We start from the raw sequence: 26,409 nt of genomic DNA, 5'->3' as shown, positions 1-26,409 counted from the left end.
CTACCCCCCGTCTGCTTAAAAAAAAACAAAAAAAACAAGAAGAATAAAGGAAATGACCTATGGCATCGATCCAGAGCATTTGTCAGGCCTTGAGACCGCCCCCCTCCACCCCCCCTAAATTATATATATATATATATATATATATATATATATATATATATATATATATGTATGTATGTATGTGTATATATATATATATATATATATATATATATATATATATATATATATATAACTAAAACGTACCTTAAATAAAGTAAAATGAATAAACAAATACATTATGTGTCGGTCAGACATCAAGTCTGTTCCCCCTTCCCCCTTTTTATCTTTTGTCTTCAGACAGAGTGTGCAGCAAAGTGGGAGAGTTGGGAGTTTGGGGGCTGGGAGGAGGGGGGGGGGTGTGGTGGGGGGGGGGGGGGAGAGAATTTGCAACTCTTTATTTCATGCTGTAGTGTACCCTATGGTAGGCTCTCGAGGCCTGACTAGTGCATTGGGTTTATACATAGGTCAGGCAACTGCTCCTTTTTTAATTCTTTATTTATTAAGAAAGTGGATGTCGTGTGGTGTATATGAATCAATCCACACACTTTTTTGATATTATGCCGAAGGACAAATGGAGCCCAGATGAAGTGCTTCTGTGTAAACTAGGATCAGACTGAGTTGTTTCCCTGTAGCCTGTTGACCATAATACATAGCTCTTTGAACGATTGCACCTTCTTGAAACTGAAACTGAAACTGAAACTGTAACTGTTCCTTGTGTTTCAGCTTCACTCTCTGGATGGTTTAACCTCCCTTCCCAGACTGGAAGAACTCTACGTCCACCGCAATGAGCTGGTCAGTTTAACCCCTTGACTGCTTAACCCTCTTGTGCCCACTCTGGCCACAGCTGAACACTAGGAAGAGTTTATGTGCGAAATAGGTGAATGCAAGAGGGTTAACTTTGATGAAATCAGTGTAGCCTGAATCTGAAGTGCAAGAAGTACTTTGTGAGCATTTTTTCAATGGTGTTCTTTTTTATTTTTTTTTTTAATGAAAGTAACAACATTCCAATATTCCTTGTGACCCCGGTACACTTGTTAATAAAGACATATTCTATTCTATTCTATAATGATGATGATAATGGATGCTTATATAGCACACTGTCCAGAAAACTGGCCTAGGTGGTTTACAGAATCCATCATATCATATTTCACACATCAAAGTTGCCTGTATGCAGCAACATGCATCTTGTAAACTATACACATACATAAACACATAAACACAATATATACATAGTATACAAGCATACGTTCAAACATACATGAATATGTACCAAAACCCCTCCCCACAAATGCATTCACCCCCACACACACACCCCCACTACCCCCCCCCCCACACACACACACTCACTCACTCACACACTCACTCACTCACACACACATAGATGCATATATGTTTACACATACATATGTACGCACACGCACGCACACATCAAGAAGACCACATGTACAGGAGTTGTATACTGTTTGGATGGACATGCCACAATGAAACTCATGCCAAGAGGACAAAGTCCAAATAAAGAATGGTGGCCAGCAGTCTGACCTGTGACCACAGTTTATCTCAGTCAGCAGTCTGACCTGTGACCACAGTTTATCTCAGTCAGCAGTCTGACATGTGACCACAGTTTATCTCAGTCAGCAGTATGACCTGTGACCACAGTTTATCTCAGTTAACAGTCTGACCTGTGACCACAGTTTATCTCAGTCAGCAGTCTGACCTGTGACCACAGTTTATCTCAGATAACAGTCTGACCTGTGACCACAGTTTATCTCAGATAACAGTCTGACCTGTGACCACAGTTTATCTCAGTTAACAGTCTGACCTGTGACCACAGTTTATCTCAGTCAGCAGTCTAACCTGTGACTACAGTTTATCTCAGTTAACAGTCTGACCTTTGACCACAGTTTATCTCAGTCAGCAGTATGACCTGTGACCACAGTTTATCTCAGTCAGCAGTCTGACCTGTGACCACAGTTTATCTCAGTCAGCAGTCTGACCTGTGACCACAGTTTATCTCAGTCAGCAGTCTGACCTGTGACCACAGTTTATCTCAGTCAGCAGTCTGACCTGTGACCACAGTTTATCTCAGTCAGCAGTCTGACCTGTGACCACAGTTTATCTCAGTCAGCAGTCTGACCTGTGACCACAGTTTATCTCAGTTAACAGTCTGACCTGTGACCACAGTTTATCTCAGTCAGCAGTCTAACCTGTGACCACAGTTTATCTCAGTCAGCAGTCTGACCTGTGACCACAGTTTATCTCAGTCAGCAGTCTAACCTGTGACCACAGTTTATCTCAGTCAGCAGTCTGACCTGTGACCACAGTTTATCTCAGTCAGCAGTCTGACCTGTGACCACAGTTTATCTCAGTCAGCAGTCTGACCTGTGACCACAGTTTATCTCAGTTAACAGTCTGACCTGTGACTACAGTTTATCTCAGTTAACAGTCTGACCTGTGACTACAGTTTATCTCAGTTAACAGTCTGACCTGTGACTACAGTTTATCTCAGTTAACAGTCTGACCTGTGACCACAGTTTATCTCAGTCAGCAGTCTGACCTGTGACCACAGTTTATCTCAGTCAGCAGTCTGACCTGTGACCACAGTTTATCTCAGTCAGCAGTCTGACCTGTGACCACAGTTTATCTCAGTCAGCAGTCTGACCTGTGACCACAGTTTATCTCAGTCAGCAGTCTGACCTGTGACTACAGTTTATCTCAGTCAGCAGTCTGACCTGTGACCACAGTTTATCTCAGTCAGCAGTCTGACCTGTGACCACAGTTTATCTCAGTCAGCAGTCTGACCTGTGACCACAGTTTATCTCAGTCAGCAGTCTGACCTGTGACCACAGTTTATCTCAGTCAGCAGTCTGACCTGTGACCCCAGTTTATCTCAGTTAACAGTCTGACCTGTGACCACAGTTTATCTCAGTCAGCAGTCTGACATGTGACCACAGTTTATCTCAGTTAACAGTCTGACATGTGACCACAGTTTATCTCAGTTAACAGTCTGACATGTGACCACAGTTTATCTCAGTTAACAGTCTGACATGTGACCACAGTTTATCTCAGTTAACAGTCTGACCTGTGACCAGTTTATCTCAGTCAGCAGTATGACCTGTGACCACAGTTTATCTCAGATAACAGTCTGACCTGTGACCACAGTTTATCTCAGTCAGCAGTCTGACCTGTGACCACAGTTTATCTCAGATAACAGTCTGACCTGTGACCACAGTTTATCTCAGTTAACAGTCTGACCTGTGACCACAGTTTATCTCAGTCAGCAGTATGACCTGTGACCACAGTTTATCTCAGTCAGCAGTCTGACCTGTGACCAGTTTATCTCAGTCAGCAGTATGACCTGTGACCCCAGTTTTATCTCAGTCAGCAGTATGACCTGTGCCCACAGTTTTATCAGTTTTATCTCAGTCAGCAGTCTGACCTGTGACCCCAGTTTTATCTCAGTCAGCAGTCTGACCTGTGACCACTCAATTAGCAGTCTGAATTGTGACCACAGTTTTATCTCAGTGAGCAGTCTTTCAGTGATGAGCATACTGGACAGCAGCACTCACTGCGTTAATTGCCATAATTCAGAAAAAAAAGGTATTTATATAGCACTGGATCTTGTGCAGAGACAAATCAAAGTGCTTTCGCACCAGTCATTCACACGCATGCATAACTCTAAAACTGTAGAAACTAAAGACAAGGAAGGGCAGGCAAGGGAGGCTATTTTGGGAAGAGGTGGGTTTTAAGGCCAGACTTGAAAGAGCTGAGTGTGGAGACTTGACGAAGCGAAAAAGGAAGTTCATTCCAATCGCAAGGTCCAGAAACAGAGAAAGAACGGCGGTCAACAGTTGAGTGTTTGAATCTGGGTATGCGTAAACAGAGTGGATCCGAAGCCGATCATAGTGAGCGAGATGGAGTGTAGAGGTGAAGGCAGCCACAGAGATAGGAAGGGGGGCAGTTTTGTGAATGCATCTATAACATAGAGTGCTGATCTTGTACTTTATTCGGTGTGAGACAGGGAGCCAGTGGAGATGTTGCAAAAGAGGAGTGATGTGCTCAGATCTTTTCTTTCTGAGGACGAGTCGGGCAGCAGAGTTTTGTATGCGCTGAAGGGACTGAATGGATGAAGCAGGCAGACCAGACAATAGAGAGTTACAGTAGTCAAGGCGAGAGAGAATGAGAGAAACGACAAGTCTAGATGTTGCGTCAGTGGACAGATATTTCCGGATGGCACTGATGCGTCGCAGTTGACAGTAGCAGGACTGACATGTCTGACTGATAAATTTTTGCATGGACAGTGTATTGTCAAGGACAACACCGAGGTTCCTGACTGACATGGAAAGAGGGATGGATGTACTGCCAAGTTTGATTGTGTCAATTGTGATGGAAGACAGTTTTTGTTTAGTTCCTATGATCATTGCTTCAGTTTTGTCCGCGTTCAATTGTAACTTATTTCGGGTCATCCAGTTTTGAATGTCCAGGAAGCAGTTGGATGTTTCTTGCAAGAGCGACAACAATTTTTCAGGGGTATCACTCTTCTGGAGTTGAGTGTCATCAGCATAAGAATGATGACTGATATGGCGGTTGATAATTTCAGCGAGAGGAGCAGTGTACAGTGTGAAGAGCACTGGGCCTAAAACAGATCCCTGTGGGACTCCATGTTCGATTTTAATGGGTTCAGATTGGAAATGATCAACAATGACAGACTGGAATCGATCAGTGAGATAAGATTTGAACCAGTTTAGAACAGTGCCGTTGATACCAAATGTAAAATGAAGACGGGAAAGAAGGATTGAATGGTCTATCGTATCAAAGGCGGCAGACAAGTCGAGAAGAGTGAGAATGGAATTTTTTCCTGAGTTGGACGCTAGAAAAAAAAGAAGAAGAAGAAGAAGAAAAAAAAAAAAAAAAAAACACAGAAAATTCCAAATCCATTTCACTGTTGAGATAAATCAAAATGGTTATAAAACATGACAACAGAAGAAACAAAAGTAACACACAGGAAATAAAGGAACAAGATAGGGCGATGCAAACCGTTCACATCACACTTTGTATTACCATGTGATAAAAAGAAAGTTGGGTTTTTTTCTGTTTTAAAATGTTCATAGATTGTACATAAGCAGCAGAATAGACTCAGTATTCTTGCTTTCATACAATCACATTATCCACAATATTATCTGCTTATTTGTATGTCTGTATTTTGAAAATCAAAGACCCCGTAAACTCACTTGTGAAGCCTTTGGGTGTACTTTACAGAAAAACAAAACACAGAACATTGCAGACCATTGAAATACTTGTTCATGATATATTGTTTGAGAACGTATTTTGTTTTCACGAATGTCACTGAAGTTGTCTTTCAGACATGTTTATCTGTTATTTATTTACTTATCTATTCATTCACTCATCTGTTGTTTTTTTTTATAAAAATACAGTAAATGGTTTATACATTTTATCATTTATTGAGTGTACGTTTGTCTTTGTCTTGTTCAGTCGTCTGTGTGAAATTTTCTGCAATAAAAGACCTTTGTCATTATGTATTATTTATATTGTGATACCCAGTTAAGCATAATTGAATATGAAGTGTTAAAAAACATATGTCTTTCATCTTAATTTTGATTTCCTCAGTTCACTTAGTCTTTAATTTATATCATTCTCCCTGTTATTTCATTGTTTAAGTCTCTCAACTCTGTCATAACTTGTGTGGAAGGCTTATGTTTTCCATCTTAATTTCAGTTTCCTCATGTTATTCCTATGTTACATTTCAGAGGGACATACTACCGGTGATGAGCTGTAACAAGCTCCGTGTTCTGAACGCGGCTAACAACCGTATCGCTGGCTTCGACACCACACTCAAAGTGCTCAGTAGTCTCCCACACCTTCAGGTGCTCTCCCTTCATGTAAGAGAAAAATTTAGATGAGAATATATATATATATTTTTTAAACTTCTTTTGTAATAGTAGTAGTAATCTTTTTCTTCTTTTTTTAAATGACCACTTTTTTAACATTTACAATATACAAGTACATACTTTCAAACAATCAAAATGAACCAAAAGAAAAACTGAAACATATAAGCAAAAGTTACACACACACACATGCTATGGTAATCATAGTAGTGCTGCAGCATGAATTATAACTTCAGACCTGGATCACATGTGTCGGCTTGTGCCATTTCTCTCCATAACTTACAATGTCAGTGGGTAGTGTCAACTTCAGACCTCACACTGGCCACTTGTTTAGCGATTGGTCAGTGAGTTAATCAACTGCTGTGGGAAACCATCAACGGTATCAGAGGGAAAGCACACAATGTTGTCAGTCAGGGCCTGGAATAGGGTGTTATTGTGGGCCTGCTGATAACGACGTACTGGGAACGTGTGCGCACTGTTGTATTGTGTGTTTCACTGTAAATCAGATCAGCATGCAAAAGCAGGTAGTGTACATTTCGATGTTAAAGTAATTTTGTGTGTGTGTGTATGTGGTGTTTTTTTGTTTTGTTTGTTTGTTTGTTTGTTTTGTTTTTCCATTTGATTATTAGATTTCAGATTGATTTACTATTATGATTATGGTCATGATCCAAATGATTATGATGATGATGATTATTATCATTATTATTGTGTTTTTTTTATGTATTTAGTATTGCTATTTTTGTTATGGTTATGATTGTGATGATAATATTGATTATTGTCATTACTTTGATTATGATTATCATGATTATTGTTGTTGTTGTTGTGATGTCAGATGTACGCCACCAGACTGACTGTTTACAGTTACATGTTATTTCGTTGTCTAGCATTGTAGGAATGAGCGAGCGGGCGACTGCTTTACTTGGGAATTGTTTTCTTTCTATTTTTCCCATTTTTTTCTTCACTGCCTCCCAGAGTAACCCCATAGACCGAGAGCCGCACTACCAGGGGGAGATCCTGAGGACTGGCTCCACCATCATGACTCTGGACAACGTCACTGTCAAACCGCTGCCCAAGAGAGAGGTCAGTTGTGTCAGTTGGCATGTGCACCACGTTTTGTTTTGTTTTGTTTGTTTTTCCACGATGATCACTGGATCACACACACACACACACACCATCTGATATCACTTACCAGTGAAAAGATGTTAAACTAAAGAAAGAAAGAAAGAAAGAAAGAAACACACACCCACACCCACACCCACCCACACACACACACACACACACTTGTGAAGTGGCAGGCTGAAAAAAGTATTTAGATTAAAAAAAAAAAAAAGGGTAGTGGTGCTCTTACTGTAGCAATGCAGAGAGAGCAGCTCATGTTTCACGCAGAGAAATCTGTTGTGACAAAAGAGCAACACAACACAGCACAGCACAGCACAGCACAGCACAGCACAGCACAGCACAGCACAGCACAGCACACAACACAATACAGTACAGCACAGCACAACATGACAGAACACAACACAACACACATCCAGCCTGTTTGTTAGTATGATATACATATTGTGTTCTCTGAATGTGGACATACGTCGAATAAAGTTTCATTACTCATAATGGAAAGTTTGAAGTCATGTGTATATTTCAATGTCTCTTCTCTCCCTCAACTCTGAAAGAGTCATTGGGGCGCCGCTCTGAAGAACTGTTCACCAGATTTCTCCAGGTTGGCTGTGTGTCAAAGCCTGGGCGTCTGCATATGGTTTTTCTGTCCATTGTGCAGTGTTGTCCATCGTCATTTCTGTCTCCCCCTTCTGTCCATTCTGCAGTGTTGTCCATCGTCATTTCTGTCTTCCCCTCCTGTCCATTGTGCAGTGTCTTCAGTCCATCGTCATTTCTGTCTTCCCCTCCTGTCCATTGTGCAGTGTTGTCAGTCCATCGTCATTTCTGTCTTCCCCTCCTGTCCATTGTGCAGTGTTGTCCATCGTCATTTCTGTCTTCCCCTCCTGTCCATTGTGCAGTGTTGTCCATCGTCATTTCTGTCTTCCCCTCCTGTCCATTGACATTCTGCAGTGTTGTCCATCGTCATTTCTGTCTTCCCCTCCTGTCCATTGTGCAGTGTTGTCCATCATCATTTCTGTCTTCCCCTCCTGTCCATTGTGCAGTGTTGTCCATCGTCATTTCTGTCTTCCCCTCCTGTCCATTGTGCAGTGTTGTCCATCATCATTTCTGTCTTCCCCTCCTGTCCATTGTGCAGTGTTGTCCATCGTCATTTCTGTCTTCCCCTCCTGTCCATTGTGCAGTGTTGTCCATCATCATTTCTGTCTTCCCCTCCTGTCCATTGTGCAGTGTTGTCCATCGTCATTTCTGTCTTCCCCTCCTGTCCATTCTGCAGTGTTGTCCATCGTCATTTCTGTCTTCCCCTGCTAGTCCATTGTGCATTGTTGTCCATCGTCATTTCTGTCTTCCCCTCCTGTCCATTGTGCAGTGTTGTCCATCGTCATTTCTGTCTTCCCCTCCTGTCCATTGTGCAGTGTTGTCCATCGTCATTTCTGTCTTCCCCTCCTGTCCATTGTGCAGTGTTGTCCATCGTCATTTCTGTCTCCCCTTCCTGTCCATTGTGCAGTGTTGTCAGTCCATCATCATTTCTGTCTTCCCCTCCTGTCCATTGTGCAGTGTTGTCAGTCCATCATCATTTCTGTCTTCCCCTCCTGTCCATTGTGCAGTGTTGTCAGTCCATCATCATTTCTGTCTTCCCCTCCTGTCCATTGTGCAGTGTTGTCAGTCCATCATCATTTCTGTCTTCCCCTCCTGTCCATTGTGCAGTGTTGTCAGTCCATCGTCATTTCTGTCTTCCCTCCTGTCCATTGTGCAGTGTTGTCAGTCCATCGTCATTTCTGTCTTCCCCTCCTGTCCATTCTGCAGTGTTGTCCATCGTCATTTCTGTCTTCCCCCGCTGTCCATTCTGCAGTGTTGTCAGTCCATCGTCATTTCTGTCTTCCCCTCCTGTCCATTGTGCAGTGTTGTCCATCGTCATTTCTGTCTTCCCCTCCTGTCCATTCTGCAGTGTCTTCAGTCCATCATCATTTCTGTCTTCCCCCACTGTCCATTCTGCAGTGTTGTCCATCGTCATTTCTGTCTTCCCCTCCTGTCCATTCTGCAGTGTCTTCAGTCCATCATCATTTCTGTCTTCCCCCACTGTCCATTCTGCAGTGTTGTCAGTCCATCATCATTTCTGTCTTCCCCTCCTGTCCATTCTGCAGTGTCTTCAGTCCATCATCATTTCTGTCTTCCCCCACTGTCCATTGTGCAGTGTTGTCCATCGTCATTTCTGTCTTCCCCTCCTGTCCATTGTGCAGTGTTGTCCATCGTCATTTCTGTCTCCCCCTCCTGTCCATTGTGCAGTGTTGTCCATCCATGGGTTTTTCTGCATCCCCCTCCGTCTCCCTCCCTAGACAGTTTCTTGGAGGACTGATTTCGCAAGGCCATTTTATCTTGTAATGTGGTCATACTGGTGTAGATTTCTTTTCTTAACAGTTGTCAGCAGATCTTGATGAGGTCCGACGTCCTCCGTGATGGTTTTTCGTGCGTGTCTGTTGGTGATGTGATCAGTGTGTCTGATGCTTCGTGCCAGGATCTTGTGTTAACCCTTTCACCACCAAGCTCGCATTTATGCACAGGGCGTGGTAGAGGACCCATGTCATTGAAAGGTGACCATTCGTTGGTCTGTTATCCATGAACCTACTGCTCTTAATGTTCGGTGGTAGGATGGTTCGGTGGTGTTTTTACCACAATGGAATTTTGTGCTCTAAATTGACTGGCGGTGAAAGGGTTAACACCTCATTTCCATGGCTTGAATTCTTCTTTCCAATCTGCCATGAGGGTGCGTGCCTTGCATACATACAGCATGTTGGAATACATCAGTGCATGCAGGAGTCTGATCATGTGTTTCATAGAGATGTTACTGTCCTTCCAGATATTTAAGTGTATAAGTAAGTTCAAACTTTGGATTCTAACTCGGGAAACATTTGACAATGGGCTAGGCTTTACATGCACACACCTGCACCCATGACACTGACATGTAATGTGATTATATTCTGTTCGTACCGTGTTTCAGTGAGTTCTGTTCATACCATGTTTCAGTGTGTCCTATTCATACTCTGCTTCAGTGTGTTCTGTTTGTGCCATGTTTCAGTGTGTTCTATTTTTGCCATGTTTCAGTGTGTTCCTATTCATACTCTGTTTCAGTGTGTTCTGTTTGTGCCATGTTTCAGTGTGTTCTATTTATTCATGCCATGTTTCAGTGTGTCCTATTCATACCATTTCTTAGTGTGTTCTATTTATGCCATGTTTCAGTGTGTCCTATTCATACTCTGTTTCAGTGTGTTCTGTTTGTGTGCCATGTTTCAGTGTGTTCTATTTATTTATGCCATGTTTCAGTGTGTCCTATTCATGCCATGTTTCAGTGTGTTATCTTTATTTATGCCATGTTTCAGTGTGTCCTATTCATGCCATGTTTCAGTGTGTTATCTTTATTTATGCCATGTTTCAGTGTGTCCTATTCATGCCATGTCTTAGTGTGTACTATTTATGCCATGTTTCAGTGTGTCCTATTCATGCCATGTCATAGTGTGTACTATTTATACCAGGTTTCAGTGTGTCCAGTTCATACCAGGTTTCAGTGTGTCCTATTCGTACCATGTCTTAGTGTGTCCTATTTATGCCATGTCTTAGTGTGTCCTATTAATACCAAGTTTCAGTGTGTCCTATTCATACCAGGTTTCAGTGTATCCTATTCGTACCATGTCTTAGTGTGTCCTATTAATACCAAGTTTCAGTGTGTCCTATTCGTACCATGTCTTAGTGTGTCCTATTTATGCCATGTCTTAGTGTGTCCTATTAATACCAAGTTTCAGTGTGTTCTATTTATGCCAGGTTTCAGTGTGTTCTATTCATGCCATGTTTCAGTGTGTTCTATTCATGCCATGTTTCAGTGTGTTCTATTCATGCCATGTTTCAGAAAACCATCAGGCCAGAGTCAGAGCTGTTCTCAGAACTAGTACTTCTCTTTCTTTTTGATGTATCTTTGTTGTTTTAGGGTGTGTTTTTTTTTTTTTAGCAGTGAGTAGGAGTTGATGCTTTCTCTTTCCCCACACACCCACCAAACCCATCCCCATTCTGTGCCTCTTCAACAGTTTAGTCCTCTTTATTTCACTCTTCCTTTATATGATTTTTATCTTATTATTATTAATTTCCTGTCGCATGAATTCCATGTAGTTACAGAAATCTGAAGAAAATCGCTCACCGCATTTCTTTGGTGCATGGACTATCAGTGTAGATTTAGGCTGACTGTCTAGATGTAGAGCGTGTTGTGCTGTCTACAGAAATGTGTAGAGAATAGTACCATTCTGTGTAAACTGCATGTGCACCGATCGTTACAAAGCGAATGTGATGGTTTATTGCACTGTCGACAAGAGACAGGAGTTTCTGCTTTACGGTTTGCTTCAGTGACATGGTCTAGCTGCCTCCAGACTAACTGACTTCTAGTTTTCTTGTGTAGTGAGTGACGTGGTATGACAATGTTGCTTATAGCCCAGACGACCACACAGTGCCATACCAGGACTGGGGGTTCAGGGCAGGGGTAGGTGAAGCGCCGGGATTCTTCTTCTTTTTCTTTGTTCGTGGGCTGCAACTTCCACATTCACTCGTATGTAAACGAGTGGGCTTTTACGTGTATGACCGTTTTTACCCCGCCATGTAGGCAGCCATTCTCAGATTTCGGGTGGTGGTGGTGGTGCATGCTGGGTATGTTCATGTTTTCATAACCCACCGAACGCTGACAAAGTTGACATGGATTACAGGATCTTTAACGTGTGTATTTGATCTTTTGCTTGCGGAGGGGGTTCAGGCACAAGCAGGTCTGCACATATGTTGACCTGGGAGATCGGAAAATTTTCCACTTTACCCACCAGGCGCCGTTACCCAGACGGATTTGAACCCGGCACCCTCAGATTGAAAGTCCATCGCTTTAACCACTTGGCTATTGCGCCCGGTGAGGATAAAGGGGGAAGTAGGATATTTACGGTATTGCGGACTCACACAGGCAGAAATATACAGAAGCGAGTCAAACATCTTTTGTAGTATAATAACTGTTGTGAATGAAACAGTAGAAAACTCTGTTTGACTCGCCTCTATATATTACTGTGTGCGGTAGTGGACTTGTTCCCCTTGATCCTGCATCTACTCCCCCACAAACCCCTGTCCTCCGCCGCCCCCGGCGTTGTAGTATAACAGTAGCTGTGATAGATGTATCTGTGGACCATTCCAGAGTTGTTTTTATTTTGCATTTTGTTGTGCTACATGTATGAATGTGAATTTATTTATCGATTCGTTTGATTCTTCCTTTGCTTCTCTGTTTACATTTTCGGTAGCAGTGAAAATGTGTGTTGTTATCATGGTTATTCATTGTCTGTTGTGATGTTGCTGGTAGTTTGGTTTAAAAGTTTTGTTGTTGTTGATTTCTTTCCTTCCTTTTTTCTTTTTTTTTCATGTTGTCTCTCATTTTCTGTCCTCATTCTCTGTTTCCTCTGTCTTTAGCTAAGCATTTGTGACCGTTCACACACACACACACACACACACACACACACACACACACAATGAACACACACACACACACACACACACAATGAACACACACACACACACACACACACACACACAATGAACACACACACACACATATAAACGCGTGAGTGCACACACATATGTGGAGCGCGCGCCCCCCTCCCACCTCCCCCCCGACACCCCCCCCCCACGCACACACACTTGATTAGAATGTTGGATTATACGAAACTTGTCATTTCTAACATGCCCCCATTTCAAAACGCACACAAAAAATCGTTTGAGTAGGTCCCAGTTTCTAGCCTGAATACTGATATTGGACATTGCACCACATACACACACCACCACCACCACCAACACTAACACACGCACACATGAACTGTACTTGCACAAACTTTCAACATGCAAACGCAGTCAAAGGTAGGCTTACATGCGCGCACTTGCATTCCCATTCTCGCATCAACACGTCACTAGCTTTGCCAACAGAAACGGGACCTTCAAAGCTCACGCGTGATAGAAACTTTGATACACACACACACCCACACCCACACACACACACACACACGTGCAGATGCACATCAAGTTTTAAACATCAGTGATCGGTAAATGTTATGATGTTTCAGAAATTCTACTCACCGGCGCCAAGAAACGAGCCTCAAGTATATCTTAAACATTTCCCCCCATTTTATAGATGTTTAAAAACTAGATGAATAGACGAATGGAAAGTAATCTAGAGTTGTTCTTTCTGCGAGTAGATAAATTAATAAACATGTGCCGTTTTTGTGCCTTCTGTGAAAAGGTAGTTTGGTAATGATCTGGCGATTATGCTTTCTGTTTCTGTTTTTGTTTTGATTTGGATCAGGCCTATTTACAATATTTGGTGAAAATCACGTGTTTGTGTGAAAGCGAACTTTATTTGAACTATGTTGGCGGATTTGTTGTTGTTGCTTTCAATCGCAGTAATTCTGTTTAAAGTTTTGTGCTTGGTAATAAAGACATGATGGTAGATATGTGAAGGAAATGTCGCCCTCTGTCAAAGATACATATCTCCTCACACGGTATCGGCACGGGCCTAACAGTATCAGCCGAAATTCTAAGTCTAAAATAAATCAATCTTATCCATTCTGGTCAAAATCGCATCTATATTGGTCTAAACCTTATTATCCGCTCTGGTCTATACTTCTACTTTACAATTTTGTCTAAATTCTTATCCACTTTGGTCTAAAATCGCTTCTACATTGGTCTAAATTCTTATCCACTCTGACCATAAAGTCGATTTTACATTGGTCTAAATTATTATATATTCAGGTCTGAAGTCGCATCTACATTGGCCTGTTTTCTTATCCACTCTTGCTTAAAATCTCATCAACTATGGTTAAAAAGGATCTTATATATTCTGGACCAAAATCCTGTCTCAGTCCTACAATCAGCTAGATTGACCCCCCCCCCCCCACCCGCCCCCCATCCCGGACTGAAGAAAAAAAGAAAAAGAAAAAAAAAAGACACCCCGCTGTTTGCACTGTTTATGATACACAAGTAGATTCAACCTCTCCACCACAGCTGTGTCAAAACCTATGAACGGTTAAATGATCACAACAATTTTTTTTGTGGTCCCTTGCGTTGAAGGCTACATTTCCCATATTGAAATACCGTCACCATCACTATCACCAGAATTAACAAAGTTAGATTTTGCCATGACTGTGTAGGCTTTTTGTGAGCAGAATATGTTGGCACAGAGCTTTTTAGACTAGTTATTTATTCACCTGGCTTTGTGAAGATCCGTTGGGTGAAGCTTGAGTTTATTTGGTGTGCCGGTGTGTGTGTGTGTGTGTGTGTGTGTGTGAGGTGGGGTGGGGTGGGGGGGGGTGGGGGGGTGGATGAGGGTTTGTGTGTGTGTGTGTGTGTGTGTGTGTGTGTGTGGTGTGCGCACGCGCGCGTTTGTGTATGTATTGAAATACAGTACTTATTCTGTGATTTCGTTATTAATGTTTGAAATACTACATGCTTGTATATAAGGTGCTTCCAGCGTTGAAGTGGGCTTCTCTCTCTCTCTCTTCTCTCTCTCTCTCTCTATATATATATATATATATATTATTGACTATTGGTACGGAGTGTATTTTATTTTATTTCAAAAGGTGTGTTTATTAACTATTCCCAAACTTTATTATCTTGCCCTTAATGAATGTATGCAATTCCAATGTTTTGTTTATTGCACAGTATTGATTCACATTTTGTCGTGCTGTCATGAATTTCACTCTATCGATATGTACCATAGTTTTGTTGCTTTCTAATCACAATAGATTATCGTTGATATTGTGTCATACTGTATTGAATTTTATAGTATTGTAATGTATTGTCAGTGGTTGTATTCATTTAAGCCACAGCAGATATTTCTCTGTGAGATACTGAGGCTAGCTTTCCCTGAGGGATGCGCGGCGCCAAAGTCGGGCGCCACTTCTTTCCCTCCTTTGTTTTTTTTTTGTCTGCATTTGTACAGACTTTTACCAGTCGACGTTGGTTTAGTTATGCAGAGGGTTTGCAGCATGTTGGCATGCCGTAGGTTCGTTTACGTGCGCTAAGTACATGTCGCTTGTGGGACTCAGGATCCATTACAGTACATCTGACTCAGGGTTTACATACTCCGAAGGAAACCCACATAAATAAACTTTTGTGTATACAGGCATATGTCCACGTAAGATGAATTAGCTGAAGGGCAAAAATCTAGATCAAGGAGAGTGAGAAGAGAAAGAAAGAAAGAAAGGATTAACGAATGTATCGAATGATTGAATGAATAAATGAACTAACGAACGAACAAATGAACGAATCTTATTTTCTAACGGTGGAGATATTGAAACATCTAGGTGACTTACACACCTGCAGTTGTTTTAAAATACTCACACAGACACACAGACACACACACACAGACACACACACACACACACACATCAACCAGCCAGCCAGCCAACCAACCAACCAACAATTGTATAAAAATAACACAGAATGTGAATGTTATGTGTGTGGTCGACACTTCTTCAGTGCATTCAGGACTGTTAACAGTTATATCTTGTACCATGCCATGTGAATTTTGTATTCTGTTATTATTTATATCATATTCATTATGTGCCGTTGTTGTCACCATCATCATCATGATTGTTTTTCTTTTCTTGTTATCATTTATCTAATATTTATTATGAGTATCATCATCATCATCATCATCATCATCATCATCATCATCATCATCATCATCATCATCATCAACAACACCATCAGCATCAACATCTTCATCAGCTTCACCATTGCTGTTGTTGCTAATGCCATCACTATCGTCGTCATCATCGTCAGTCATTATCATTGACATCATCGTCGTCATCATCATCATCTTCGTTATCGTCACCATAATCACTCTCGTTGTCGTCATTATTGTCATTGGAGTCATAGCCATCGTCGTCATCCGCATCACCACCACCACCACCACCACCACCACTGACCACCACTACTTCCACCATCGCCACCACCACCATTATCGTCGTCATTATCGTCAGCAACGGCGTTGTTGTCTAGAGTTATGCATGCCTGTGTGGAAGCGCTTTGATTTGTCTCTGCACAAGATTTAGCGCTATATAAACACTCCTTCTTCTTCTTCTTATTTGTCATCGTTGTCATCCTCATCAGCACATCAGTGATGGAAAGGCTCGAAACACTGGCTACATACAGCATCGTTTGCTGAAAAGTCAGCATCTTTTCACCATGCTACCCCCCCTCCCCCCTCGCAAAACCCGTCCTCCCCGCAATCCCCCCTTCCCCCAGTCCAATTCTCCAACCCCCCCCCCCCCCCGCCCCCCTTCCTTCCCGCCCCCTCAAGAAGAAAACTGTGCAAATTCAAACCTGTGCAAGTTCCCGAGCGGTCCTGAACTTTTTGTGAAGCGTGTAGGCATCAGTGAGTGTTGTGTGACAGGAGGACTACAAGCGGCACGCGGGCAACATGTTTTCCCTGAAGGACGCGGCGCGTCAGGCGTTCCACGACCGTATGCGTGTGGCCAAGGACCGCCTGGATGACAACGTCAGCTTTCTGCAGCGCCGCATCGTGTAGATGAGCCTTTAGTTGTTTTTTTTTTTTTTTGTTTTTGGTTTGTGTGTGTGGGGGGGGGGGGGGGGGGGGGGGGGTAGGTGGTGTGTGTGTGGGTGGATAGTGTGTGTGTGTGTGTGTGCGCGCGCGCGCGTGAGTGAGTGAGCAAAGGAGTGGTTTGTGGTTGTGTGCGTGGGTGTGAGTGGATAGTGTGTGTGTGTGTGTGGGGGGGGGGGGGGGGGGGGGGGGTGGAGGGGGGCCGTGTGTGTGTGTGTGTGTGAGGTGTGTGTGTGTGGGTATAGGATGGTGTGTGGTTGTGTGCGTGGATGGGTGGGGTTGTGTGTGTGTGTGTGTGCGCGGTCATGTTGTATCGCACTGGACTGGACTGAGCTGCGTTGTGTTGTCAGGTTGTGTTATGTGGTAAGTGCTGTACCGTGTTCTGATGTGTTGTGTCTTACTACACCACAGTGTAAGGTGTTTTGTCACTGAGGTCCACATCATTATCACTTTTCATGGTGAAAAGTAACGACGTTTTGCTATGACCTTGTCGCAGGGCGTTACAACACGAACACGAAGAGTTTGAAGGCAAACTCAAGGCCGACTTGGAAGCCTGTCTCAGGTACATTGTTCATTCCACAATCCGATGAAACAGATGATGATGATGACGATGACGATGATGACTTTTGATGAGGGTGACTGTGATGGTGATGACAATGAAGAGTTTGATGATGATGATGGCTGTGATGGTGATGGCTGTGAAGAATTTGATGATGATGATGGCTTTTGATGATGATGGCTGTGATGGTGATGACAATGAAGAATTTGATAAAGATGATGAAGATGATGATGATTACTTTTGATGGTAATGGCTGTGATGGTGATGACAATGATGATGATGATTGCTATTATGGTGATGACAATGAAGAATTTGATAATGATAACGGTAGCTGTGATGGTAATGACAACGAATAATTTGATGATGGTGGTGGTGGTGATAGTGATAAAGGTGGTTGTGTGATGGTGTTGTTAATGACGATATTTATGAATTCTTGTTAAAAAAAAAAAAGGTAATCATGCACGACTGATAAATTCATTGCCTCACTGTTTTATGGGTTAACATTAATGGTTAATCGGTTAAAACACACACACACATGCACACACGCACACCTATATGTATACACGCAAAGACGCACACAAACATGCACACACGCACACACAAGCACATACACACACACAAACGCGTACACACGCGCACACACACACACACACACACACACACACACAAACGCGTACACACGCGCACACACACACACATACACACACACACACATATACACACACACGCATACACACACACATACACACACACATCAAACATCGATTTTTTTTCAAGTTGTTCATAGTGCAGTATATCTGAAACACAGTGACTGCCCAATGGTAGACCCTACGCAGCATGCAAAATTTGAATCATTCTTCGGTTGTTTGTAATATTTTATCAAAACGTATCCGCTATTATGAAGATGTCATACACGTTTTTGTGAAGTCTGTATTATTTTTGTTTCCTTCGTGGTGTTTTGGATGGGTTTGAGTTATGGGTGTGTTGGGTTGGATGGGCGTGCAGTGTTGGCGCCGGGTAGGGTGGGGTGGGGTGGGGTGGAGGGGTGTTCTGGTGCCACTTGCATTGCTCGGTTCTAACTTTTTGACAGTTTCACGTGACTAAATGCTTACGTTGACCGAACTACGCCATTGGTCAGTTCCATACTACACGCAGATAGTAGCGGGTTTCGACCATAATAGGCGCTTCCGTCCGAGCAATGCAACTGGCTCCTGGAGAGCTAGTTTGCTGGGTGATAGAAGGGGAATTAGAAAAGTAAACGAAGTTAGTTCATTTCGGTATTATCATACATATTTATTACTCAATGTGTGTCAATGTTTTTATGTCATACTTGCAGCTGAAGGACACTTTTCTATGTTTTATGGACAATTCAAGTTGTATCTTGTATCTGAAGTCTGTACTTTAACGGCACGAAAGTTGCGTAATCAACACGATATACCTTCGATGATATCCCCGTGTGGCCGGTTTACAGGTACCTGGACTCTTTGACGGATGAAGAACTGGAGAGTAAAGACAGGAGCAACATTGGAGCTGTGCTCAGTCGGAAACCCTACCCAGAGGTCCGTCTTTGAGTTTGCTTTATTCTTTCTTTCTTTCTTTATGTATATGGGGTTGGCATATCTATTTATACATTACAATTTTTTGTAGCTGATTTTTTTCTTTGATGTCGGTATTTACGATTGGTAGGCTTACCTTATCCACGTCTACAAGTACTCTAATGACTGTAATAACGTACAGGTTGAAATGTCATGGTATTGTGGACTGACAAACTTACTGAGAATGATTTATGGATTAACAGGCTCATTAACCATTACGATGTAGAATGAAATTATTGGCTAATTAGCTGGATGATTGATTGTTTGCACGGTTCGTCGTTAAACACACACAGGACAGCCACAACCACACACACACCTACATGTATACACACACATACTTCAAGAAATGGACCAAAAACAACAAAAAACAAAAAAGTAAGAAGAATGAGAAAAAAAAAACCAAAAAAAACACACATCCCCCATACCCCCCCCCCCCCCCACTCCAACTCCCCCACACCCACACACCCCCACCCCCACCCCCACTTCCACAGTGCCATTCAGTGAACGGGGACACGCTGTGTTGAATGCTGTGACTGATGTGCCTCCAGGATGAAGGACCAGAAAGGGATGGTGCCAGGCACAGACCCTCTGCTGCCGATTACTCCAACGTCAGGGAAACCGATGAGGTATAGTAGTCGTAGTAGCAGTAGTTGTAGTAGTGCCTATTTCGTCAGCTTTACATACAGCTCAGCGTATTATCAGAGACTGACGTTAGCTTACAGCTTAATTGCAACAGCAGCTAAGTGAATGCTGTATGATAATGTTTTTTTCCTGTGCACTGGGAATTCATTTAAAGCTTAGTCTTTTGTGAAGGACAATGACTCTCAAAATAGGAGGCAAGACTGTACTTGCTCTCTCCGATTGCCGACTGTCCTAAAACCGTCTTGGACGAGAGAGAGGGGATGCAACTTGGAAAAGACACTCTCCATTATAACTCCAGCCCAGATAGTTGGGACAGCAGTTCCGATGTTCATAGTCTGACGCGACCGACTATCATACATTGAAACGCACACAATAGCAATATTCACGGTCAATGTTTCAGTTACTGAGGTGTCCCTGTTTCGTCACCTTTACACTAACACACACAATGCTATATGCAAGGTCAATGTTTCAGTTGCTGAGATGTGCCTACAACGAACTCATCAAGCAAGGCTCCAATGCTGACACCGTGTGACGTCATGTCCCGTCAACACGTCTTCGCTTCGTCACGCTTCTTCCATCCTTCCACCGTCGCACGCACACTTACACACACACACACCCGCGCGCGCACACACACACGCGCGCGCGCGCGCATACCCTCGTATGCACGCATGCACACAAACAAACACACAGAGTGAGCACGTTTGCGCGTCACACACACACACAAACACACACGCACGCACGCACGTATGCACGCAAACAAACACACAGAGTGAGCACGTTCGCACGTCACACACACACACACACACACACACACACACACACACATACAGAGAGAGAGAGAGAGAGAGAGAGAGGACTTTATGATAACCAGTTTACTGTGAAAGAGAGACAATCGGTACGAGAAGACATTTTGTGGTTGTCACATGGTGATACTCCTCAAGCCCCACATCTGCATCACGGATAAAGTCTTCAGTTATCGGAACACAGATGATCTGATTTGATTGTGTTTGGACTTTGCACAGGTAATACCTTATGTTTGACTGTGCACAGGAAATATCATTTGATTAGTGACCTTGCAGAGGTAATATCATTTTGATTATGTATTGACGATACAGAGGTAGTATAATAATGATTATGTATTGACGATGCAGAGGAAAAAATTATGTATTGACTGTGCAGAGGTAATATTTGATTAGGTGTTAACTATGCACATGTATAATATATTTGGTTCATGTATTGTTTTTGCACAGACAGTGCCATTTGACTATTATATCGACAATGCAAGACCCTTTACCACGTCAAGGTAATCAGACAGCCAAGCACACGTGTTTGCTGTCAAGGTATTACAATAAAAACAAACAAACAAAAAACACGCAAACAAAATATATATACGAAATAAAAACCAAGCAAGGCATCCACCAATCAACTACCCATTCAGGCAAGCGATCAGCCAATCAAAAATTATTCAACAATTCCAGTCTCCCTTCTGGGTAACGCCGTTAAAGAATCGATTGGGCGTTGGACATCTGTTCCTGTGTTCACCAGTCATCAGAGTTCGAGGCCCCATTTCGGCAATGGTGTTGTGTCCTTGGGAAAGGGACTTTACTCTGATTTTCCTCACTCCACCCAGGTGTGAATGGATATCTAACTTCGGTTGGGGAAGTTTATTTAAACACACAGTGGATGTGAAATCACCCCGATGGTTCCCCTAAAAAGCTATGGGGCCGTTACTATTTAACCTTTAAGTCTGCCTTGCCCCTCTCCGCTGGCGTACTGCCAAATCCAGATAAACAATGCAAAGTTTTAACCCCAGTGTTTCTTTTGGTCGCTTTTGCTTCATTTCCCAGTATCTTTCATCATGTCACGTGTCTTTGTTGGAATTCAAAACCACGTGTAGGGAATGCAACGTATTTGGGGTTGATGTAGGTGTATGGGAGAGCGGAAAGTATGTTCCGGCAGAGTTGTTTACAGCAGTGACAAGCACTGTGTCAGTTGTCCATGGCAGTGACCTGCAATATGTAAGTTATGTCCGCATGACAGACAGCAGGATCCCGAAGATGCTATTGTATGGCCAGCTGAAGGAAGGCCACCGTGAACTTGGAAGACCCTGCAAGCGCTTCAAGGACACCTTGAAGACAAACCTCAAAGCCTGTGACATAGAAATCGCTTCCTGGGAAACTGATGCCATTGACCGCTCTCGCTGGAGGATGCTGTGCTCTAGTGGCATCAAGACGTTTGAAAACAAGAGAACGCTGGCCATTAAGGAGAAGCGTGAGCGAAGGAAGCAGGGCGCATCTTCTGGAGACGTTTTCCCTTGCAACACCTGTGGGAAGTGCTGCGCATCGAGAATCGGCCTCTTCTCCCATATGAGGACACAAACCGACAGATAAGCCTGCCTGCTTACTCATCCGTCGGACCGACAGGAGACTCCATTGATTGATTGAATGTGCCAGTTGTCTGTGGCATTGACCTGCAATATGCGAGTTATTTACTATTGTGACTCGCAATGTGTCAGTTGTCTTTCACAATGACTATCATTGTGTTAGGTGTCTGTTGCAGTGACTAGCATTGAGTCAGTTGCCTGTTGCAGTGACTAGCAATGTGTCAGTTGCCTGTTGCAGTGACTAGCAATGTGTCAGTTGCCCGTTGCAGTGACTAGCAATGTGTCAGTTGTATGTTGCAGTGACTAGCATTGAGTCAGTTGTCTGTTGCAGTGACTAGCAATGTGTCAGTTGTATGCTGCAGTGACTAGCATTGAGTCAGTTGTCTGTTGCAGTGACTAGCAATGTGTCAGTTGTATGTTGCAGTGACTAGCATTGAGTCAGTTGTCTGTTGCAGTGACTAGCAATGTGTCAGTTGTATGTTGCAGTGACTAGCATTGAGTCAGTTGCCTGTTGCAGTGACTAGCAATGTGTCAGTTGTCTGTTGCAGTGACTAGCAATGTGTCAGTTGTATGTTGCAGTGACTAGCACTGAGTCAGTTGCCTGTTGCAGCGACTAGCAATGTATCAGTTGTCTGTTGCAATGGGTAGGAATGTGTCAGTTATCTGTTTCAGTGACTAGCAACATGTGATATGTCTATTACAGTGACCTGAAATGTGTCGTCTGTTGCAGTGAATAGCATTGCGTTGTGCTATGGAGTGATGTGGTTTTCCCATGCTTAATTTCATTATTATTTTTATCATCCACTACATCAAATGTGTGGTTCTGGTTTATGCGTAAAATTGATATTTATGTTAGTATGCATGAACATTTGGTATGTGTGTCGGTTTTGATTTGTATTTTTGTATGAAATCTTGTGTGTATTAATATATGTATGTATGTATGCATGAAAATCTATATGTATGTAATTATGTGAAGAAATACATTTGATACAATTGCGTCACAAAACTGCCTTACTGTTGCTGGCGTGTTTATAAACTTGCACGTGTACGTGCGCATGCAAATATCACTCTCTTCTTTCTCTCTGTATGCGTGTGTATGTGTGTGAGTTTTATGCATGTGAGAGAATGATTGAGTGAGAGAGACAGACGGAGATAAACAGAAACAGATACAGCAAGTGTGTAAGAATGTCTTCACACCATCTTCCAGACCAATTTCTGAGCACAGGCGAAGTCAAGATATATCCATGTTTAATCCATACATGACTCATATTGGCCACAAGCAGATACGATAGGCAGTATTGGCTCGGATTGAGAAAGCGCTGATATACCAAAAGTAACTAGAGAGCGGGTCAGGGAAGAATCGAAACACTGCTGAAAACGGACAAACAGGCAGACAGACAAACGCCGAAGAATCGAAGCATTGCTAAAAACAGACAAACAAGCACACAGACAGACAGATTCTGAAGCCATGTGTTCCGGGCTTTGGTGACCAGCGTTGTGTCATACTGTTCTATGTTATGCAGTGTTTAGCTGTGTTGTGTAGAGTTGTGAAGTGTTGTGTTGTATCGTATGCAGTGTTGTGTCGTGTTATTGCTGTATTGTGTTGTGCAGTGACGTCTCGTCTCGTGATATTTACTGCATTGTAGTGTACTTGTATTGTGTTGTGAATTGCGCTGTGACGCATTGCATGGTAATGTATTGCACTGTATTCTTTTGGATGGGATGGTATGGTGTTGCATAGGAGTGTGTTGCATTACATGGTATTGTGTTGTTTCGAACGGTATGATGTGGTATGGTGTGGTCCTGCACTGTACTGGAGACAGTATTGTACTGTGTTGCTGTGTGTTGTACTGATTCATCTGTCACACCAGATTTAATTCTCTGTGTGTACAAATTCAAACTGCTCGCCTGGGAGGAGGACGTCACTGCACCACAAGTCCACCTTTCTTCTTTAGTTTTTTTTTTTTTTTTTGGTCTGCATCTCTCTTTTGTTTTGTCTGTGGGTTTTTGCCTGTGCGCAGAGTTCATGCTGCACATGGGAACTCCGTTTGTTGATCGCCTGATCCGGAAGACTAGTACACAGACCACCAGACCAGATGGGTTAAGACGGAAAAAGGGGAGACGAGAAGGGAGGGAAGAGTGTGGGGGGGGGGCGTGGGGGGGGGGGGGAAAAGTCCCGAGAACCTTGAACGTCGGTTCTGTGTTTAGAACCGGCACCACTGCAGTCTTTCAGCAGAAACATACACACAAAAGAAACAGCATATACCAACACACAGAGGCCTATAATGATCGGCCAAAGCATTAAACTTTCTCATGCGCTTAACGTACACCAAGCACACTTTTGGCAAAGTCTAAAACGAGAGAGGGAGAAAACGGGAGAGAGATAGAGTGAGGCAGAGATAGAGAGAAAAAGAGGTGGTGGAGAGGTGGAGGGAGGCCAAAATAACATTTTCATGGATGCTCGTCAGTTTAGAATGCTATCATTCACTGTTCATGGAGAACTCTTGTTTTGCTCAATACCGACTAAAATATAAACTGTCGATGATAATTACTTAATTATCTTTGCCAACGTGATTTTAAAAAAAGCAAACCCCAAACATCAAGGTTCGAATTTCTAGAGATACATGTACCAAGGATTTCTCTGCCGCCGCTGTGGCATCAGCACTGAGTCGATGCCATGCACCACGCCATTGGTGGCAGAGTTGTCGCAGGAGCCAATCACAGCGTCGTTAACAAGAGCTTGGCCTCTGTAGTCACGTGATAGGGAGAGGGCGTGGCCGCCGAGAGTGCGAACTCTCTGAGGGTGCCACCAGCTTCCATGCAGAATGCCAGAGCAGCAGAGGTGACCTGCATGGGGAACAAAAAAAAAAAAAAAAAAAAAGCAAGAACGTGAGCTTTCATTCATTCATTGTTCGATCATTCGTTCGTTCATTCATTCATATATTCCGTTCTCTCTCCTTAATTTGTTTCTTTCATATTTCCTTTCCTTTAAACAAAAAACAAAAACAAGTCAACCAACCAACTTACCAATCAAGCATCCAACCAACCAGTCAACCAACCAACTGCTCAACCCAATACCCAACAAACGAGCCAGTCTTGTAACAAACCAAGCAGTCAACCAACTAACCCACCAGCCAGGCAACCAAAGTACGACAAACAACTACCCAACCACTCACCCACTCACCATCCAATCAAAGCCAACCACACTCAAACAAACCAATTAAATAAAACAAAACAAGAGAGGCAAGGCCTTCAAGACTCACTTGTGATACACTTAACACACAAGCTTTTTATGTATTGAGTATAATTTCAAAATATAATGTTTAAGATAAGAAAGATCAGTTTAAAGCAAATTAAGTCCCCTAGCATTAATTACAGAGTAATTTCCCTTTTTTACTATCTGCACCAAAATGTTTGCAAAATAAATAAACTTCCATGCTTAGCAAAAAAAGTTCCTGTTTGAACAAAAAATGATAATAATGACTGCTCTTGTTGTTGTGTCAGAATATCAGATCAAATTGCCAAGTTTAGAGAATACAAAAAATATAAATATAACAGTAAATGCAGTTTGCATATAATTAGGCTTCTTTTTTAAATTTTTTTGTGCCCATCCCAGAGGTGCAATATTGTTTTAAACAAGATGACTTGAAAGAACTTAACTTTTCCTATTTTTATGCCTAATTTGGTGTCAACTGACAAAGTATTTGCAGAGAAAATGTCAATGTTAAAGTTTACCACGGACACAAAGACACACACAGACAACCGAACACCGGGTTAAAACATAGACTCACTTTGTTTACACAAGTGAGTCAAAAAGTGACCACATGTGTTTTTGCGTTGATCATGCTTTTGCTTTTTTTTTTTCTTTTCTCCTTTTTCTTTTTTTATGTTAAGTACTACTGCAGTACCTGGATCAGTCCGCAATCTTTGATGCCTCCTCGAAATTGAAACTGAAAACTACCTAACCAACCCATAAACCGGTGTAGCAAGCTGTTCGTACTTTCTTAACGCCCCACCCCACCCCCCACCCCCCCAAACTCCCGCCACATATGTAACTGAGCTGACAGGGGAAGAGGAAAGCTACAACTGCATGTAGACATTTGGCGTGGACTAACTGTAACCGAATGTCACTTCGCGTGGACAGACGTGACATTGAAGAACCGAGGCCCGGACTGACCGTTGTTGATGTGGAGTTTGAGAATGGAGGCCAGCCGTTCAGAGTCCCCTTCCAGCTCCTTCAGCGTCTCCTTGCCCAGCTCCTTGAAGGCCTGCAAAAGACAGAGAACAAACACCAGCCTCTGTGTGTGTGTGTGTGTGTATACTCCCCTTCCCCGAACACAGAATGCGGCTGCCTAAACCATGGGGTGGGGTAAGCAAAAAACAACGAAGAAGCTGTGTTCGTGAAAAATAATTTACTCGTAAAGCACTGCAACCTGGCTGATAATTATGTAAAACGGAATTCTACATGCACTTTGAAAGCATACGGTTCTAGGAATAAAGCATGAAGAAACACAATGTGGTGATGGTATTAAATGAAATGAAACTGCACC

At 42.8% G+C, this 26,409-nt stretch overlaps 2 protein-coding genes across 9 annotated transcripts in view; one reads left to right on the top strand and one right to left on the bottom strand.

Annotated features, from left to right (window-relative positions):
- LOC143295412 (uncharacterized) overlaps nt 1-22,867 on the top strand; it is a 26,960-nt gene extending 4,093 nt beyond the window's left edge. For 2 of the 5 annotated variants that reach the window (XM_076607096.1, XM_076607097.1), the window contains exons 5-14: nt 766-834; nt 5,808-5,939; nt 6,918-7,025; nt 10,957-10,995; nt 13,181-13,216; nt 16,513-16,643; nt 17,177-17,242; nt 18,711-18,798; nt 19,383-19,460; nt 19,949-22,867. In XM_076607096.1, coding sequence (XP_076463211.1) covers nt 766-834; nt 5,808-5,939; nt 6,918-7,025; nt 10,957-10,995; nt 13,181-13,216; nt 16,513-16,643; nt 17,177-17,242; nt 18,711-18,798; nt 19,383-19,460; nt 19,949-20,008 — 807 coding nt within the window. In that variant the 3' untranslated portion in view covers nt 20,009-22,867. The remainder of the gene's footprint in view (nt 1-765; nt 835-5,807; nt 5,940-6,917; nt 7,026-10,956; nt 10,996-13,180; nt 13,217-16,512; nt 16,644-17,176; nt 17,243-18,710; nt 18,799-19,382; nt 19,461-19,948) is intronic. The other 3 variants (XM_076607099.1, XM_076607098.1, XM_076607100.1) reach the window with 3 other exon arrangements.
- A 223-nt stretch (nt 22,868-23,090) lies between these two features.
- The window catches only part of LOC143295411 (transforming growth factor-beta-induced protein ig-h3-like), a 61,542-nt gene continuing 58,223 nt past the window's right edge, over nt 23,091-26,409 (bottom strand). For all 4 annotated transcript variants that reach the window (XM_076607094.1, XM_076607095.1, XM_076607092.1 and 1 more), the window contains exons 13-14: nt 26,037-26,127; nt 23,091-24,706 (exon numbers count right to left, since the gene is read on the bottom strand). In XM_076607094.1, coding sequence (XP_076463209.1) covers nt 24,474-24,706; nt 26,037-26,127 — 324 coding nt within the window. In that variant the 3' untranslated portion in view covers nt 23,091-24,473. The remainder of the gene's footprint in view (nt 24,707-26,036; nt 26,128-26,409) is intronic.

The sequence above is a fragment of the Babylonia areolata genome, chromosome 20 (assembly GCF_041734735.1).
Source record: "Babylonia areolata isolate BAREFJ2019XMU chromosome 20, ASM4173473v1, whole genome shotgun sequence".
NCBI lineage: Eukaryota > Metazoa > Mollusca > Gastropoda > Neogastropoda > Buccinidae > Babylonia > Babylonia areolata.
This window is presented reverse-complemented; position numbering and strand designations above follow the sequence as displayed.